A 16,017-nucleotide genomic window follows, 5' to 3' on the forward strand; every position below is an offset into this window, starting at 1 on the left:
ACTGAGAGTGGAGGACAGGTGTGATGTGCTTGCAGAAACCTGTGTTGCTGAGGAAAGACACTGCAGCATTCTGGACTAGTTCGGATTTCCTAATTGCTGAAGGCTTTATGCTCCAGAGTATCTCATTGTTATAGACCAGCTGAGAAATGAACAACTGAAGTCACGTCATCATCCACCACCGGGATGAAATGTAGTTCCCTAGCTAATCGGAGATGATAGAAAGCATTACTCATCGATGCTGCTATGTGAGAGCTTACCATCAGCAAGGAATACAAGAATACTCCTAAACTACAGATTGAATTAACCAATTGTGGTTAATGTAAAAACATTAGAATGGCCATACTGGGTCATCCATCCACCCCAGTATCCTGTCTACTGACAGTGGGCAATGCAAAGTACCCCAGAGGGAGTGAACCTAACAGGTTATGATCAAGTGACAGACAGAGGCTAGGGACACCATTCCTTACCCATCCTGGCTAATAGCCATTAATAGACTTAACATCCATGAATTTATCCAGTTCCCTTTTAAACCCTGTTATAGTCCTAGCCTTCACAACCTCCTCAGGCAAGGAGTTCCACAGGTTGACTGTGCGTGGTGTGAAGAAGAACTTCCTTTTATTTGTTTTAAACCTGCTGCCCATTAATTTCATGTGGTACCCCGAGTTCTTATATTATGAGAACAAGTAAATAACTTTTCCTTATTCACTTTCTCCACACCGCTCATGATTTTATATACCTCTATCATATCCCCCCTTAGTCTCCTCTTTTCCAAGCTGAAAAGTCCTAGCCTCTTTAATCTCTCTTCATATGGGACCCTTTCCAAACCCCTAATCATTTTAGTTGCCCTTTTTTGAACCTTTTCTAATGCCAGTATATATTTTTTGAGATGAGGAGACCACATCTGTACGCAGTATTCAAGATGTGGGTGTACCATGGATTTATATAAGGGCAATAAGATATTCTCCGTCTTATTCTCTATCCCTTTTTTAATGATCCCTAATATCCTCTTTGCTTTTTTCACTGCTGCTGCACACTGTGTGGACGTCTTCAGAGAACTATCCACGATGACTCCAAGATCTTTCTCCTGATTAGTTGTAGCTAAATTAGCCCCCATCATATTGTATGTATAGTTGGGGTTATTTTTTCCAATGTGCATTACTTTACATTTATCCACATAAAATTTTATTTGCCATTTTGTTGCCCAAGCACTTAGTTTTGTGAGATCTTTTTGAAGTTCTTCACAGTCTGCTTTGGTCTTAACTGTCTTAAGCAGTTTAGTATCATCTGCAAAGTTTCCCACCTCACTGTTTACCCCTTTCTCCAGATCATTTGTTGTGTACCTTCCATCAACGGTGAGTGCACTATGGCTGCCAACTCTTCAGAATGTTTTCCTTTGCCTGCCAGCATCACTTGTGTCTTAACTCAAGTTCAGCTTCAACTTTGTGTTTTTCATCCATGACCTGATAGTGTCAAAGTACTTGGTCATATTGGTGGTAGTGGTGTTGTCTTATGTGATGCTATGTAGAGCTATATCATCTGAATATTGCTGGCTTTTCGAGCCAGCTCACGTACAGGCTTTATGTAAACGTTGAAAAGGACCAGCGAGAGAATTGATCATTGTGGGACTCCACAAATGAGGGGTCTAGTGATAGGAAACTATCATTATCAGTGGGGGGAGGGATAGCTCAGTGGTTTGAGCATTGGTCTGCTAAACCCAGGGTTGTGAGTTCAATCCTTGAGGGGGCCATTTAGGGATCTGGGGCAAAAATTGGGGATTGGTCCTGCTTTGAGCAGGGGGTTGGACTAGATGATCTCCTCAGGTCCCTTCCAACCCTGATATTCTATGGTTACTCATTAGCTATGTCCCTTGAGGACATTTTAGTGCATTACCTTGGACCCCTGCCCCATCTCTCCAGGTGGGATGGCAGGATCTCATGATTAACCATGTTAAATGCTGCAGAGAGTTCTAGGAGTGTGAAAATGGATGTCTGTCCTCTGTCCATTGATGGGAGAACATCAGTGTCACCCAAGAAGTTGTTTGGGTGCCTTAATTGTTCATTTCTTACCTTAACATGTTTGTATTTCTTTTAAGTGTCACCTTAACTCTGGATATCTGGATTTATATTGCCTGGGTTTGAGAGAATCTCAGCAGCCCTGTAATGTGTTTCATCCTTACGTTGCTGTTACAAATTCTCAACCTTTAATGTAGTTTTGGTTTAGAATATAAAAGGAGTGAATTCATTATTGGCTAATACAATTTAAAAACCAGGTTAACTGCTTTATAATAAGGATAGAATAGTGCCTTGTAATTAATGAAGATTTTTTTTCTTCTTGGAAACCAAAAATTTGTGGCTAGTGTTCAAGGCTATGTATGTCATTTGAATTCTTCTCTTGCAGAGAAAGCAGCATTTATGCAGTACTGTTTCCTGAACTCTGATTGAAAGTGAATTTTCTTCACTTTCCGTGTAATTACTCAAGTCTTTTTCCATATGGTATTGAAGTAATTAATCTCTTCTGGTATACATCATCAAAAGTGCATTAGCTCACAATGATTACTTGTAAATCTTATTTTGTTCTGCTATATGACACACTGTGCCAAATTCTTCTCTTTTTCTAACTTTGATAATAAGCAATAACAAGAGAATTTATTCTCAGTGTTTCATATGAAGGTGATGAATATATCCATCAGAATGTATCTTTCTAGTACAAATAAATAATTTCAGCAAGTTTATTTATGTTTAAAGTTTCCTGTGTAACTTTCACCTATGGAAATAGGAGGCTTACTGTAAGTATTTCCTCTTTGCTTAATCACATTCTTAATTCAAAGATATGTTTTCTTTCTATTTCTTACTTGATTTGTTTCCTATCATTGCTATTGTTTACAATACATAGCCTTTTCCACAAGGACAGATAATCTCAGCCTTGTTGCTAGTAGTGATAATAGACTTCCTTTACAAATGTTTATAGTTTACCCAATGTAAGATCAGGTACCCACAATGGCCATCAGTAATCAGTGTGGAATACTATTTTGATGTCTGACTTTTTTGGAAAATTTTAATGCCTTCCCAGCGGCTCAAATATCTAGAAACAAAATTTGCTTTTTTTTTTTTAAACTGCAAGATATTACAGATAGAGAATAAGCATGTCTGATGGTTAGAACATAGGTTTGTGAGTCAGGTCCAATGGTTTCTACTCCCAGTTCTGTGTCTGATTTGTATCACCATAGGGAAGTCAGTTGACTTTTCTGTTCTTCATTTTACCTTCCTGTACAGAGCTGTTGTGAGGTTTAGCTAATATTGTAAAATGTTTCAAGTGTAGAGCAGTGTGCTAGGATCCCCAAGATGCAACCTGGAAATGGGGTACCGCTGTGCCCCCTTAACTCTCCACCCTGGGCAGTCTCTCTCAATGCTTTGCTAGTGACAAGCAGCAAACCCAGCCAGATGCTGTTATCCCTCAGCCCAAGAGCAGGTAGAGCCCACACCGAGCTATATTGCATGAAGGCACCCAAAGCCTCTCATGAATCACATGGAGAAAGGCACCAGCCAATTCCCCCCCAGCTCCCCAGCCTTACACCCCAAAGTTGTACCATCTTACCCTGGTCAGAAGCCTGACCAGCGTAAGTTTATTAACCAGTCCAGCCCTCCCTCAATGTGGAGAGGACATGCACCTGCCTCATAAACTGAGCTGAGTTTTCCCAAACACTTCAAGCAAATACAATGTTTAGGTAAAATATAAAACAGATGTATTAACTATAGAAAGATAGATTGTAAGTGACTAAGTGGTAGGCGTAAGAAGGTCAGAAATAGTCACCAAAGAAAATAAAATATAAATGCCAATCTAAATCTTAAACCTTATTACACTATGCGGTATTTAGGTCAGCAATTTTTTCACCCCACTGGATGTTACAGTTCATAATACACAGGTTTCCCTCTTAAACCTAGACCAGTCTCCTCAGGTGAAGTTGTCATCTTCTCAGCATTCACCTGCCCTGTTGCTGCCAGCATAAGTGGTGGAGGAGAAAGGCCAAGATAGAATGCCACAGTCCCTCATTTTATATTCTGTCCAAGTGCCAAGAAGACACTCGCCCAGACATGTCCTGGTGAGCTTTGCTGAGTCACAGTTATCAAGTAAACCCCCATTGTGTGGACTTGTGCAACTGAGCTATTGAGTTGATTAATGGTTGGTTAACAGCCATCTGGCAGCAGAGATTCTCAACTTACAACATATTTCAGTAATAACCATACAGAAAAATCTCATAACTTCATACACATTAATGATATACACATTTGGACAGAACAACTTGTTTCAGCAGATCATTACCTTTCATGTGATATCTTACATGGCATGCTTTGCACGAAACCTCACAACCATATATTAATGATGAATATGGGGGTTACAGGGTGCCATTTCGAGCGACAGTGTGTCACAAGCAGCATTATTTGTCTTTGCTGAAAAGATCTAAAATCACTTTTTTCACTATAGTCAATGGAAAAACTCCCATTGGCTTCATTGTGAGGTGAACAGGGTCTCTTCTTACACTGTTCTGGTGGAGATTTTTGTATTAACTATCGTATATATTTTAAAATGATTATACTTAAAAAATCTATAGATAGGTTCATAAATCTGTTTGGGAGATGTTTTATTACACTCTTATCACTGGACTGGTCGGGGAATAGGCCACCCCCAGGATCCTTATTGGGCAGGTGTGCACACTATCTGTCAAAAGAGCCCTTTCCTTTCTCCCCACTAGGACATATTTGGAGATTGTGATATGGCTGGGGCTGGGCAGAGTGTAACAGTGTTTCAATTATCCTAGCCACTCTAACCCCACATGGCCAAAGGGGGTGGGAATATGTTTGAGAGAGCTGACGGGCTCCAGTGAATAGCACCCCATTTGTTTAAGAATTTCTAATCTCAAAGCAACCATTCTTTGGGCTGAAAGCTACTCCACCTCATCTGCCCTGTTAGCCTGTGGAGCAAGAAAACTGTAGCTTTTACCTCAATATAATTAGATGAGGTAAACCCCAACTGGAGAGTATTAGGATTGACCTTGACTAAGTACATTCGGATAAAAACTAGCTTTGCTTCGTGTCTACTAAAACTTTATCAGGAAATCAGGAAAGCTATCTTCAGTTAACAGTGTCATTCCAGAAACACACCTCTTTTTGCAGTGAAAACTTGAACTTTCCTCTCATCCGTACCCTCACTCCTCTTCCCAGGGAAGAGTGAAGGATTCACAATTTGGCTGAATCTGAAATTGAATAGTGGAGGTTTGGCTAACTAGTGTCTCTAAGGAAGTGTCTCCCTCTCTGATTGTTTTAGAGAGTTTTTTAAAGGTCTAGTTTATTCCAATGCAGAATGAAAGCAAATGTTAAAACCTCATTTTTGGCAAAGGAGAACTTTTGTTTAATGGCCAGCTCTAATGGCCTCACTCTCTTGTGTGTCCTGATCAAGGGGGGTTAGCATGAGTCTGAGGTGATGTCGTCCTCTTGCAGTGGTCACTTTAGAAAGGCTTCAGGGAAGAAATTTTTGGAGAGAGGTTTGCCCACCAGAAGGGAGGCCAAAAGGAAGAAGACATTCAAATAACAGTGAGAAAATGCAAGCAGAAAAGAAGGAAAGTTTGAAATAAATGATGGATGAGGCATGGAGAAGGATGAACTGAGAGCAGAGATGTGAGCAGGTTGGTTTTGCAGAGGCCTGTATCAAATGTCTTTGAGGCAAACTTAAATACACAGTGTTTTACATAAAAATGGTGTGGTTGATTTTGTGCTCAAAATAATAAAGGATCTGTTATTCTTTAGAGACTGAGCATCCATCTTCCAACACATTAATTCAGCTGTCAATCTGAAAAAAATTAACATATCCAGTCACATTTTATGTACTACACTGAGCTTCCAGGGTTTTTTTTTTTTTCTGCCGAAGTAATAAGTAGAAGGAGTTGGTAGTTTTTAGAACCAGCTTTCCCTAATATTCTCTACCCTAGGGAAAGGCCAGTAGTTCACAAGCTATTTTACAGTATACTGTCTGAAGGAAATTGGTATGAAAGCAATTTTTTATGACAAAAGAGGTCATAAGAACATCCCATATATCATCTCTGGACTGATTACCAAAACATATGTTGGTTGCCTATTATCATGATATAGCATTGCCATTTGCTATATAAAATCCATTACTGTTTGTTAAGCAGTAAGCATGTGGCTGTGAATTTCTGGAGGAAAGATTTTTCCCTCGTTTCTGCAGTATATGTTTAGAATAGAATATATTTCCACATAACCACCTACTGTTATATCAAATTGCTATTTTGGCGCTCTTTACAGGAAAGTTGCTCTCTGGAATTGTTTCTGTATTTCAGGGTCTGATGTGAAATATCCTCTTAATAAAACATTATCTATTTGGTTTCTGCTTTGGGTATTACTTTGTAACATATGGACACCAGAAAACCAAATTTAAAGATCTTTATCTTGAAGATAGAATTGTCTAATTAGGAATCAGATACTCTGTAATGTCTCCTTTAATGAGAGGTGCAGTAAGTATTTCTATGTAATTTTGCCTGTTTGTTAGGTCACAAGTGAGATCTATTCAATAAATAAGAATACCTTGATATATGTACTCTTCCTACAAGGTTTTCCCTGAATGAAGTATCATTCATGCCCAGTTCCAGCTTCCCAGTGGGAATTGGATCAGCCCTCAAAGCACCCTTTAAAAGCTGAACTGTGGCTGAGGCAGCTCGTCTTTATACTGAAGAGATCAAATGATTGTTGCGATCGCAGTCTAGTCCCTTCAGCATAAAACACAGTAAAAATGGCAGTGCCTACTTATAATACCTTACTGCATTTCAGATCTGTCTGTAAAAAGCTGGTACAACTTTTGTCTATACTGTGCCAGTCTCTAATGGCCTATATTAATTTCTCCTCTTCATCGAGTTCATTCTGGCAGTGCACATGAGACTTGTAGATCAGATCTTAATGTAAATTGATCCAAAGTCTGAAGAAATTTTGACGAGGGGTTTGGGGCAGCCCTAAAGTTTGAATCCGTATTGAAATTTTCCTAAAGTTCAGAGGGTGTTCAAATGTAGGCTTTTGGTTCAATCTCCTTTCTAATTTATTCATATTGTATAGAACAAAATGCAGAGAAAAGGAAGAGAAAAAGAATAAATATACTCTAAGGCCAGAAGTGAGGAGATGTCCAGTAGCACCTTTTGAATCAAAAATATCAAGCTGGCAAACTAATGGAATGCACATTGCTAAATTCATGAAGGTCAGCAAATCTGTACTGATTTAATGCGTTATATCTAGAATAAATCAGGGCTGCAAGCTTTGACCTTTGCAGTTATAACATGCAACTGTAATTAATTTTATAGTACCAAATCATTCCTTTTGGAATGTGGGTTCCTTTTACATTTTCCATTTACACAACTATGTCAGTTTGAGTATAACTCAACAATGTGGTTTAAACTGATAGAATCCTTCATCTTATTCAGTGAATTTTTATTCTCTTCACCCTTCCACCTTAAGTCCAAAATGGATTTTTATTTAATACTATAAGAACAAGGAGAGAGAATTGAATTCGCTGTGATCACCATTAAAATCTTCAGAATTTTACCTTTTGCCTGATTAATGGTACTATGGTATTCATGGACTTCTTATAGCGAATCTGATGAGGATGTTAATGACCTGCAAATGACAAGTTTAAAAAGTGTGATGGTGACTGTATTGCCAATTTTTTTAATAACTTTTATATGACTTTCTTGAAAGAAACAAACACAAGGAAAACGAAATGTACTACTTGTTTGAAAGTTAACATTGTCAATGATGTTTGTTTTTCAGGGGCCAGAGAATTCAGAGATGTAACAAGCCTATCTAAATAATATCCTTAAGAAATACAAAATGTCACATCATCTCCCCTTAATACACTGACAACTTGCACTCACAGAACTACAAACATAGTAAAATAAATGATGAGATAGATACAGATTTTAAGACCATTTCCAATGTGTAAAGCAGTGACCACAAAGCTTTGTCTAAGTGAGGGCTTCATTAGCAACTTACTGTGTACTAAACAAAAAACAGCCACCACTACTGATTAATATTGGTATGGTCTATAGAGGCTACAGGATCCAGCATAAGATTCCGCTTTGTGACTTAAAAACATGGAGCGTTGCATGCTGGAATGGCAGTTTCTTTCGGTTGCATGTCTGTGGTTCAAGATAAATGATCTGGGATCACATTGTAGAAGTCTGTTGTGTAATTGCTAAATTACACAGTAATAAGTCACCAGGACCAGATGGTATTCATTCAAGAGTTCTGAAGGAACTCAAATATGAAATTGCAGAATTACTGTATTACGTAACCTATTGCTTAAATCAACCTCTGCACTAGGTGACTGAAGGATAACTAATGTAACACAATTTTTAAATGGCTCCAGAGGCGATCCTGGCAATTGTAGGCCATAAGCCTATTTTCAGTACCAAGCAAACTGGTGGACTACAGTAAAGAACAGAATTCTCAGACACATAAACGAAAATAATATGCTGGGGAAGAGTCAACATGGCTGTTGTAAAGGGAAGTCACCAATCTATTAGAATTCTATTAGAATTCTTCGAGGGGTTCAACAAGCATGTGGACAAGGGTGATCCAGTGGATACAGTGTACTTGGAGTTTGAGAGTCTTTGACAAGGTCCCTCACCAAAGACTCTTAAGCAAAGTAAGCAGTCATGGGATAAGAGAGAAGGTCCTCTCAGGGATCAGTAACTGGTTAAAAGACAGAAAACAAAGGATAGGAGTAAATGTTCAGTTTTCACAAGGGAGAGAGATAAATAGTGGAATCCCCCAAGGATCTGTACTGAGACTTGGACTGTTCAATATATTCATACATGATCTAGAAAAGGGGGATAAACAGTGAGGTGACAAAGTTTGCAAACAATACAAAATTACTTATGATAGTTAAATCCAAAGCTGACGGCCAAGAGTTAAAGTGATCTCACAAAACTGGGTGACTGCGCAAAAAATAGCAGATGAAATTCAATGTTTATAATTGCAAAGTAATGACTTTGGAAAATATAGTCCCAACTAAACATGCAAAATACAAAATGTTTGGGTCTAAATTAGCTGTTTCCACTTGAGAGAGAGTTTGGAAACATCATGCATAGTTCTCTGAAAACATCCACTCCATGTGCAGTAGCAGTCAAAAAGCTAACATATTAGGCATCATTAGGAAAAGGATAGAAATAAGACAGAAGATATTGCAATGCCACTGTATTAAATCAATGGTATTACCACACCGTGCATACAGTATGCAGTTCCGGTCTCCCCATCTCAAAAAAGATGAATTAGAACTGTAAAGAGAAAGGGGGGAAAATGTTTAGGAAGATGGAACAGCTTCCAAATGAGAAGTTAAACATGGAATGTTGTGAAGGCCAAAAGTATAACTGAGTTCAAAAAATAGTTGGAGCTATCCTCCATGAACTTATCTATCAATGGCTATCAGCTAGGATGGTCAGAGACACAACCTAATGATCTGAGTGTCCCTAAACCTCTGGGCAAGTCTACACTTGTGCGCTAGGCTCAGCTGCAGCACGTCTGATGAAGACACGCTATGCTGATGGGCGAGTGCTCTCTAGTCATCATAATTACTCCACTTCCACGAGAGGTGGAAGCTATGTCAGCGGGAGAACATCTCCAAATATCATAGTGCTGGTGTGGACAGCGCTTAAGTCGATGTAACTTATGCTGTTCAGTGGGGTCTCCTTTTCACACCCCAAGCAATGTAAATTACATCAAGTTAAGTGGTAGTGTAGACCGGCCCTCTGTCACAAACTGGGATGGATCACTTGATATTGCCTTGCCTCTGAAATGTCTGGCACAGGCCATTGTTGGAAGACAGAATAGTGGGCTAGATGGACTGTTTGTCTGACCCAGTATGGGTATTTTTATATTCTAACATGGGTAGAGGTCCAACCTAACTGCAAAAAAACCCTACAACTCTGAAGAAAAAATGTCACCCTTTCTATGCCTCATTTTGGAATCAATGTTGTTAATAAAGTAACACTGTATGAACCATACCCTTGTCCTTAGGCTTAGCTGCTCGTAGGGTTCCTTTCCTCATCTAGAGGACTATCCCAATCTCCCTTGTATTCAGAGTAGAGTTAAATGATCTATACTTTCTTCATTGACTGCCAGATTTTTAAAAGTATTTAGGCACCTAAAGATGCAGATAGCCTCCTAGATGCCTAGCTCCCACTATATGCATGTAGGACTTTTGAAAATCCAGTTTGGTGCCTATTTGCATCTTTAAGCACCTAAATACATTTAAAAATCTGGCCTTGAATCAGCTTTAAAAAGAAAAAGAAAGAAAGAAAAACTGAGATTCTTGTGTAAACTCTTGACTCCAGGAGCTAGAATCCTAGCCCCTTCTGTTGATCTGAATCAGAATCTTTCCACCCTTTTACAATGTGGTCTGCACTTATTTACAAGTTCTGCCTTAGTTACCTTTTGCTTGCTGACTCTTTTCTTTCCAATTTTATGTTCTTGTTCTCACACAATTGAAGGGGGTGGCTTTGGACAGCTATAATTTGTTTCCCAACTAGTAATTGTTTCCCTCTGCTGAGAGTGTCTGGTTCTTGAAGTCAAGTCCAAGTCTGAGAAAGTTGCTCTCTTATAGAGTACCATGAAATTACTTACCTCATCATAGCTGTCCCAGCTCAGTGCTATGCTGACAAATCCTGCATTTTACCGAGTGCTTAACCCTCTTCTTGGTAGCCCTTTATGGGCATATACATCTCATCATCGGTGCCATTTCCTCCTCTTTTTTCCAGGGAGCTCTGCAGCTTTTTACCATTCTGACTGTGTGTAGATAAGTAAGAGAACATTCTCCATCATATACTGACCCTCAGACCAACCACTAGAATGAATATCTCCTTGAAACAATACATCTAACTTATTGTGAAAATCAAATATCTTTTCAGTGACTGATCTCAAATATTTTATTTTAATAAATAAAAAGTCACATTTCACCATAAAATATCTGAAGTCTTTTGATTATTTTTCTCTATTTCTTTATACCCTGTTTAACAAAATAGGCAAGAATCCTGAAAAATACTGTTCTTAATAGTAAAACAGTAAAATATCCAACTTGGTTTAGGCATTTAGCTCTAATTTTATACAACTTCATCCAAGTTTCTGAGACAATTGTTTCCCTAATTTTTTTTAAGTTTGCTCTTGTAACAGAGATTTAAGGAAATGAGTCTTGGGTGCAAAGCATAAGGTAATGAACTCCATGGAGAATGATGTAAGAAAGCAATTAATAGGAACTGAGGGGGAAGTCAACTCTCTTATTCACAACTTCTATAGCATGGGTAGTATTTTTACAGCCTAGGACACTGGCAGGCAAATCAAGTTGGTAGCAAAAAAATATATAGTTATGGTTTAAGTATATATAATGCAGATTGGCATTAAGAAAAATATACAGTACACACTGTTCTCCTAAACAAGACTTTGCAAGGAAATGGGTTTTATTCCAGAGCTTAATTGTTAGCTCTGAAAATACTGATTACAGAAATCTAGACTTCCTAAATAACAAGTTTTAAAAATCAAACCAAGGATACAGGAGAAAACAATGCAAGTTGGAAGATATTAATTATTGTTATGTGGTGTTAACTATGTAATGTGGCAATGTGGCTATTATATTCTGCATTGAAATGTTTATTTTTTAATAAACTCTGTGGGACAAATCCTTTCCTCTTTTTGCTTGCGCGCAAAGTCTGAAAAGCAATAAAACTGTCATTGTGTTGGGTCCTATGTTCCGAGGAGAATTACTTTCTGGCCCCTCAGCTTTGTCTTAGCAGCAGCATGGCTGGGGAGTTTTGGGGAAAAACAGTGACAAAACTCCGTCTAATGAGCGTGTTGGGGCAGTCGCTACTACTACAGCTAATGGTGAGCTAGAGTGCCTGCTCGGATGCTCTCTTTCCTGAATGGGGGATTCTGTTCCCCTGACTCCAGGTGGTATCCTCTGGACATATCCTGTTTTCTAGAGTTTTGCAAGAGAGCAGGAATTGGTCCAATAATGCAGTTAGTGGTGATTAATTTCTAATCAGAAATAATTTTCTGTTTCTATTTACAGCCCAAATTAGGGGTTTGGTTTATTTATTTTGGTTTTGTTTCTAGTATGTCTAACTCCGAACATTAAGGATGACATTCTGACTCCACTGAATTCAACGGGAGTTCTGCAATTGACTTCAACAGGGCCAGGAATTCACCCTAACTGCTCAACTCTGCTAGGATAGTTTGGAAAACAGTATTTTCAAAACCAATGTATGGGGTATAAAATTGTCCCTAGCAAAACATGGTGAAACATTGTCATTGCTTTTGTACCACAGTAGCAAGAACTCTGTTGAGTTTCAGAATATCTGTTTAGAGTATTAAAATCTTTTTTCTTATATATAAGTTTATTAAAGCTATAAATATTCTGTTTTACGTGCATATATATAATTTATCTAGCATTGTACTTTCAACATTTTCATGAAATGCATTGTACAATAAATGGATATTTAATTTTTGTAATTGACATCTATGTTAGAACTTCCCCAATCTGAAGAGGGAGGCAATTGTTTATTTTCTCTTTTGCCCTCTCTTATCCTTTCTTCTTTTCTCTTTCTTTCCAAAGCTTGTTGGCCCTTAACTCAAAAGTATGTCAACAAAGAGATTACTGTCTTGATGCATGGAAGTTATCTAAGTCAACCCCATCTATGGTTTTAATCCTCTTTCAGGGAAATAACATGATCTAAACCAGAGACTGAAAGTATTGGGCCTATAACTTATCCCCATATTTTCTTTGAACTTTTAGGCACAAACAGTTGTGAGAGAGGGAATAGCAGCCTCTCTTATTTTTTTTCTGTAGTTTCCAAGTGTTTTTGAAGTATGTATATTCTTTTTGTTTTTGTTGTAGTTAACACCAGTTGGAACCACAATCTTCACAGGATTCTCTGGGAACAGTGGTGCCATGGACGTAGATGATGGTCCCAATGGCCAGATAGAATATGTCATCCAGTACAATCCTAATGACCCGGTAAGTGAAGTTCTTCTTTTCAGCACACGCACACTGTACAAAACTAGCATGTATGTTCTTTTTTTTTTAAAAAAAAAAAAAGCTTAGTTTACCTTTCCTGCTATCTGTCTCTTACAGTAAAGACCATTAATAATTTTTCTTATTTTGGGTCATTTAGTTAGTAACCCTCCCTGGCAGTTGCTTAACTCACAGTGGTCACTCTTATTTGTCATGCATTTTCAATCCACAATGAGTAATTTAATTCATCTATCTATCGATAGATGAATATATAAATAATAAAATTGTGACAAAGCTCTGTCCTTGTCTCTGTGGGTCCCACGTTTCCTGGTGGATTTCGCTAGCCTCAGAAGCTCACTGTGACCCTCCACGTAGCCCTTCTCTCTCTAGAGTCAAGGGTCACAGCCTACTGAGCCATTTTCATCATAAGTCAGCAAGGGAGGCGAGGAGAAGCTATCCTCCCTTGCAGTCTCTGTTGTCTCCTAGTCTCAGTGATTCATTGGGGGTAAAGGGAGAAGCCCAGGCCCACCCTCTACTCTGGGCACCAGCCCAGGGACCCTAATAGTATCAGCTATGGTAGCTGAATTTTTAGAAACAGGACGCATACAATTCCCTGGGCTACTTCCCTACAGCAGTCCCCACTTCCTCAGGCTCCACTTCACCCTTAACCTCAGGGCCTCCTTGTGACTGATATGGTGTATACTGCTCAGCCCCTCTAACAGCATAACTTCTTCCTACAGCTCCTGACATGCATACCCACCTGCCTAACTGGGAGGCTTTCAACTAATTTCAGCCAGCCCCTGCTTGGATTCAGGTGTCCCAATCAACCTAGCTGTCCTCCCTGCCTTCTGGAAAGATCTTAATTGGCCCCAGGTGTTTTAATTGACCTGGAGCAGCTGCCATTTGCTTATTCTGGTAACAGGGATTTGTTTAGCCTGTGGCTACTATCTCTGTCTCCCATTACTTTACTATAGTCCTCTCGTTTGGAGGGAGGTGGGAGGCTGCTGTTGCTGCTGGGGGTGCTGCTAGGCCCTAGGCTCTCAGCGCTGTTCCTGCTCCAGCTACTCCCCTGGCTGGGCCAGACAACCCCCCTGCTCCCTGGCTGCTGGACCACGCCCCCTCCCAGTTGTTGCTGTTCCTGCTGCAGCCCCTTGAGGGGGACCAGCTGGCCCACTCCGCAGAGGAGGGGAGTGAGGGGCTGCTGCTGTGGACACCACCATCATCTGTGAGGGGTCCTTCCTGCCTGGCCACCAGACTGCCTGCTGGAGCTCCTGTTGCTGCCTGGGAGCTGCTGGAGCCTCGAGGAGGAGGAAGACGGGGACCATCTTCTGCTGGGGGAGCATGCAGAGCCTCTGCAGACCACTGTGGAGGGGGCCTTCAAGGACTGAGTAACTTTCAAACTGTGCTCTTGTGGTGGTGGTCTTGACTGTGTTTGTGGGAACACAGGGGGTGTGGTGTGGAGCCTGCCCCTGGTCCATCTGTGTCCCCCCATAGTCCCCACCACCACCATTGCTGCCCCCTCCACCACCCCCACTGGCTGCTTACCATCTGCCTCAGCTCCTGCCTCAAGGACTCAGCTGCTTGCTTGGCTTGCCACGCCCTGTTTCCACTATTTGGACCTGAAGCAGCAGCCAGCAACCATTGGCTTTTTTTGCAAGCACACAGCTTCAATTTGTTTGCGTGCCCCACGCTTTTCCCTCTGCAGTGTTGTTTGTCCCACCCAGCCACTGAAGCTAGCCCCTTGGTTTCCTTGTCCTACCTCCAGCCTGGTTGTCCCCCCCCCGCTGGGGTCCCCTGCCCTGATGAGCCCCTTGTTTCATGCGCCCGTGCCCCCTTCCCATGCGCTTGTGCCCCTCCCCTTTTTTGTTTGAACCCCTGTGTCACTGCACTCCTCCAATGCTATTATAACCTCCCCCTCCCCTAGTGTAGCTAGAGGAGCCAGAATCCCATCCTGTGTCGGTGACTGAACCCCCCCAGGTCCTTGATAGCCCCACCATCCATCCCTCCCCTCCCGGTGGCCTCCTCCCCTGCCTGCAGCCTAGCGGGGAGGAGTGGTCACCCTGTTTTCCCCTTCGCTAACCTCCCTCCGGTGTTTGTCCTCCATCTGCGCTCATTATGGTGGGGGATAAGGTGGGTGGGAACCCTCAAGCAGCCCCCACTGCCCCTCCTCCACCTGCCCCCCCGTCGTCCCCTGTGGCTCCCACATCGACCGCCGCTGCCAAACCACCTGCTACCGCCCCCGCTGTGGCACTGGCAGTGGTGGGTACAGGGATAGACTCCACTGCTGCCATGTCCGTTGCCCCCTCCAACTCTGGGGGGCTCCCCAGCCAGCGGGAAAGGCCAGGGAAAAAAGAATGGTAAGGACCCTGCCAAAAAGGCAAAGCCCTCCACGGTAGGTGCTGCCCCCTCTGCTGCAGCCCCACCAGCGGCTGTGGCGTCCCTCCCCTTTGCTCCCTCCACCAGCTCTGCAGGTGCCCCTCTCTCGGCCCCCAGGTGGCGGTGCCCCCCCCCCGCCCGCCGCTATGTCACCTCCCCTGGTGACCACCTCCGCTTCGATCTCTGGTGGCCGGGCTCCCTTCCCTATCTTGACCAGAAATCGCGGTGTCTGTTGCCTCCTGGTGCCCGCCTCGTCCCACATGGAGACCTACGTGCGGGTGTTGGTGAGGGTGGTGGGGCCCATGGCCATCGTGGTGGCCTCCAAAATGTACAGGAAGGTAGTTGTCTTCCTGGCGCTGGAGGCCGTCGCCCAGAAGGCAGTAGTAAAGGGCTTGGTGGGGTGGGGGGGGTGTTCATCCCCTTGGAGCTGCTGGAAGACCTGGGTATCCGACTGGTCCTGACCTCCGTCCCTCCCTTCCTTCCCAGTGCTGCCCTGGTACCCGCCCTCTCTGCCCTGGGGAAACCCCTCTCTGTTGTTAGCCCTCTCCCGCTGGGCTACAAAGACCCCATCTACCAGGACCT

General features: G+C 41.8%; 1 protein-coding gene across 1 annotated transcript in view; it reads left to right on the top strand.

Annotated features, from left to right (window-relative positions):
• PCDH15 (protocadherin related 15) overlaps nt 1–16,017 on the top strand; it is a 1,310,198-nt gene that overhangs the window by 841,184 nt on the left and 452,997 nt on the right. The window contains exon 8 of the mRNA XM_074958998.1: nt 12,943–13,062. Within this exon, the coding sequence (XP_074815099.1) occupies nt 12,943–13,062 (120 nt within the window). The remainder of the gene's footprint in view (nt 1–12,942; nt 13,063–16,017) is intronic.

This window comes from Natator depressus, chromosome 7, assembly GCF_965152275.1.
Source record: "Natator depressus isolate rNatDep1 chromosome 7, rNatDep2.hap1, whole genome shotgun sequence".
NCBI classification, from domain to species: domain Eukaryota; kingdom Metazoa; phylum Chordata; order Testudines; family Cheloniidae; genus Natator; species Natator depressus.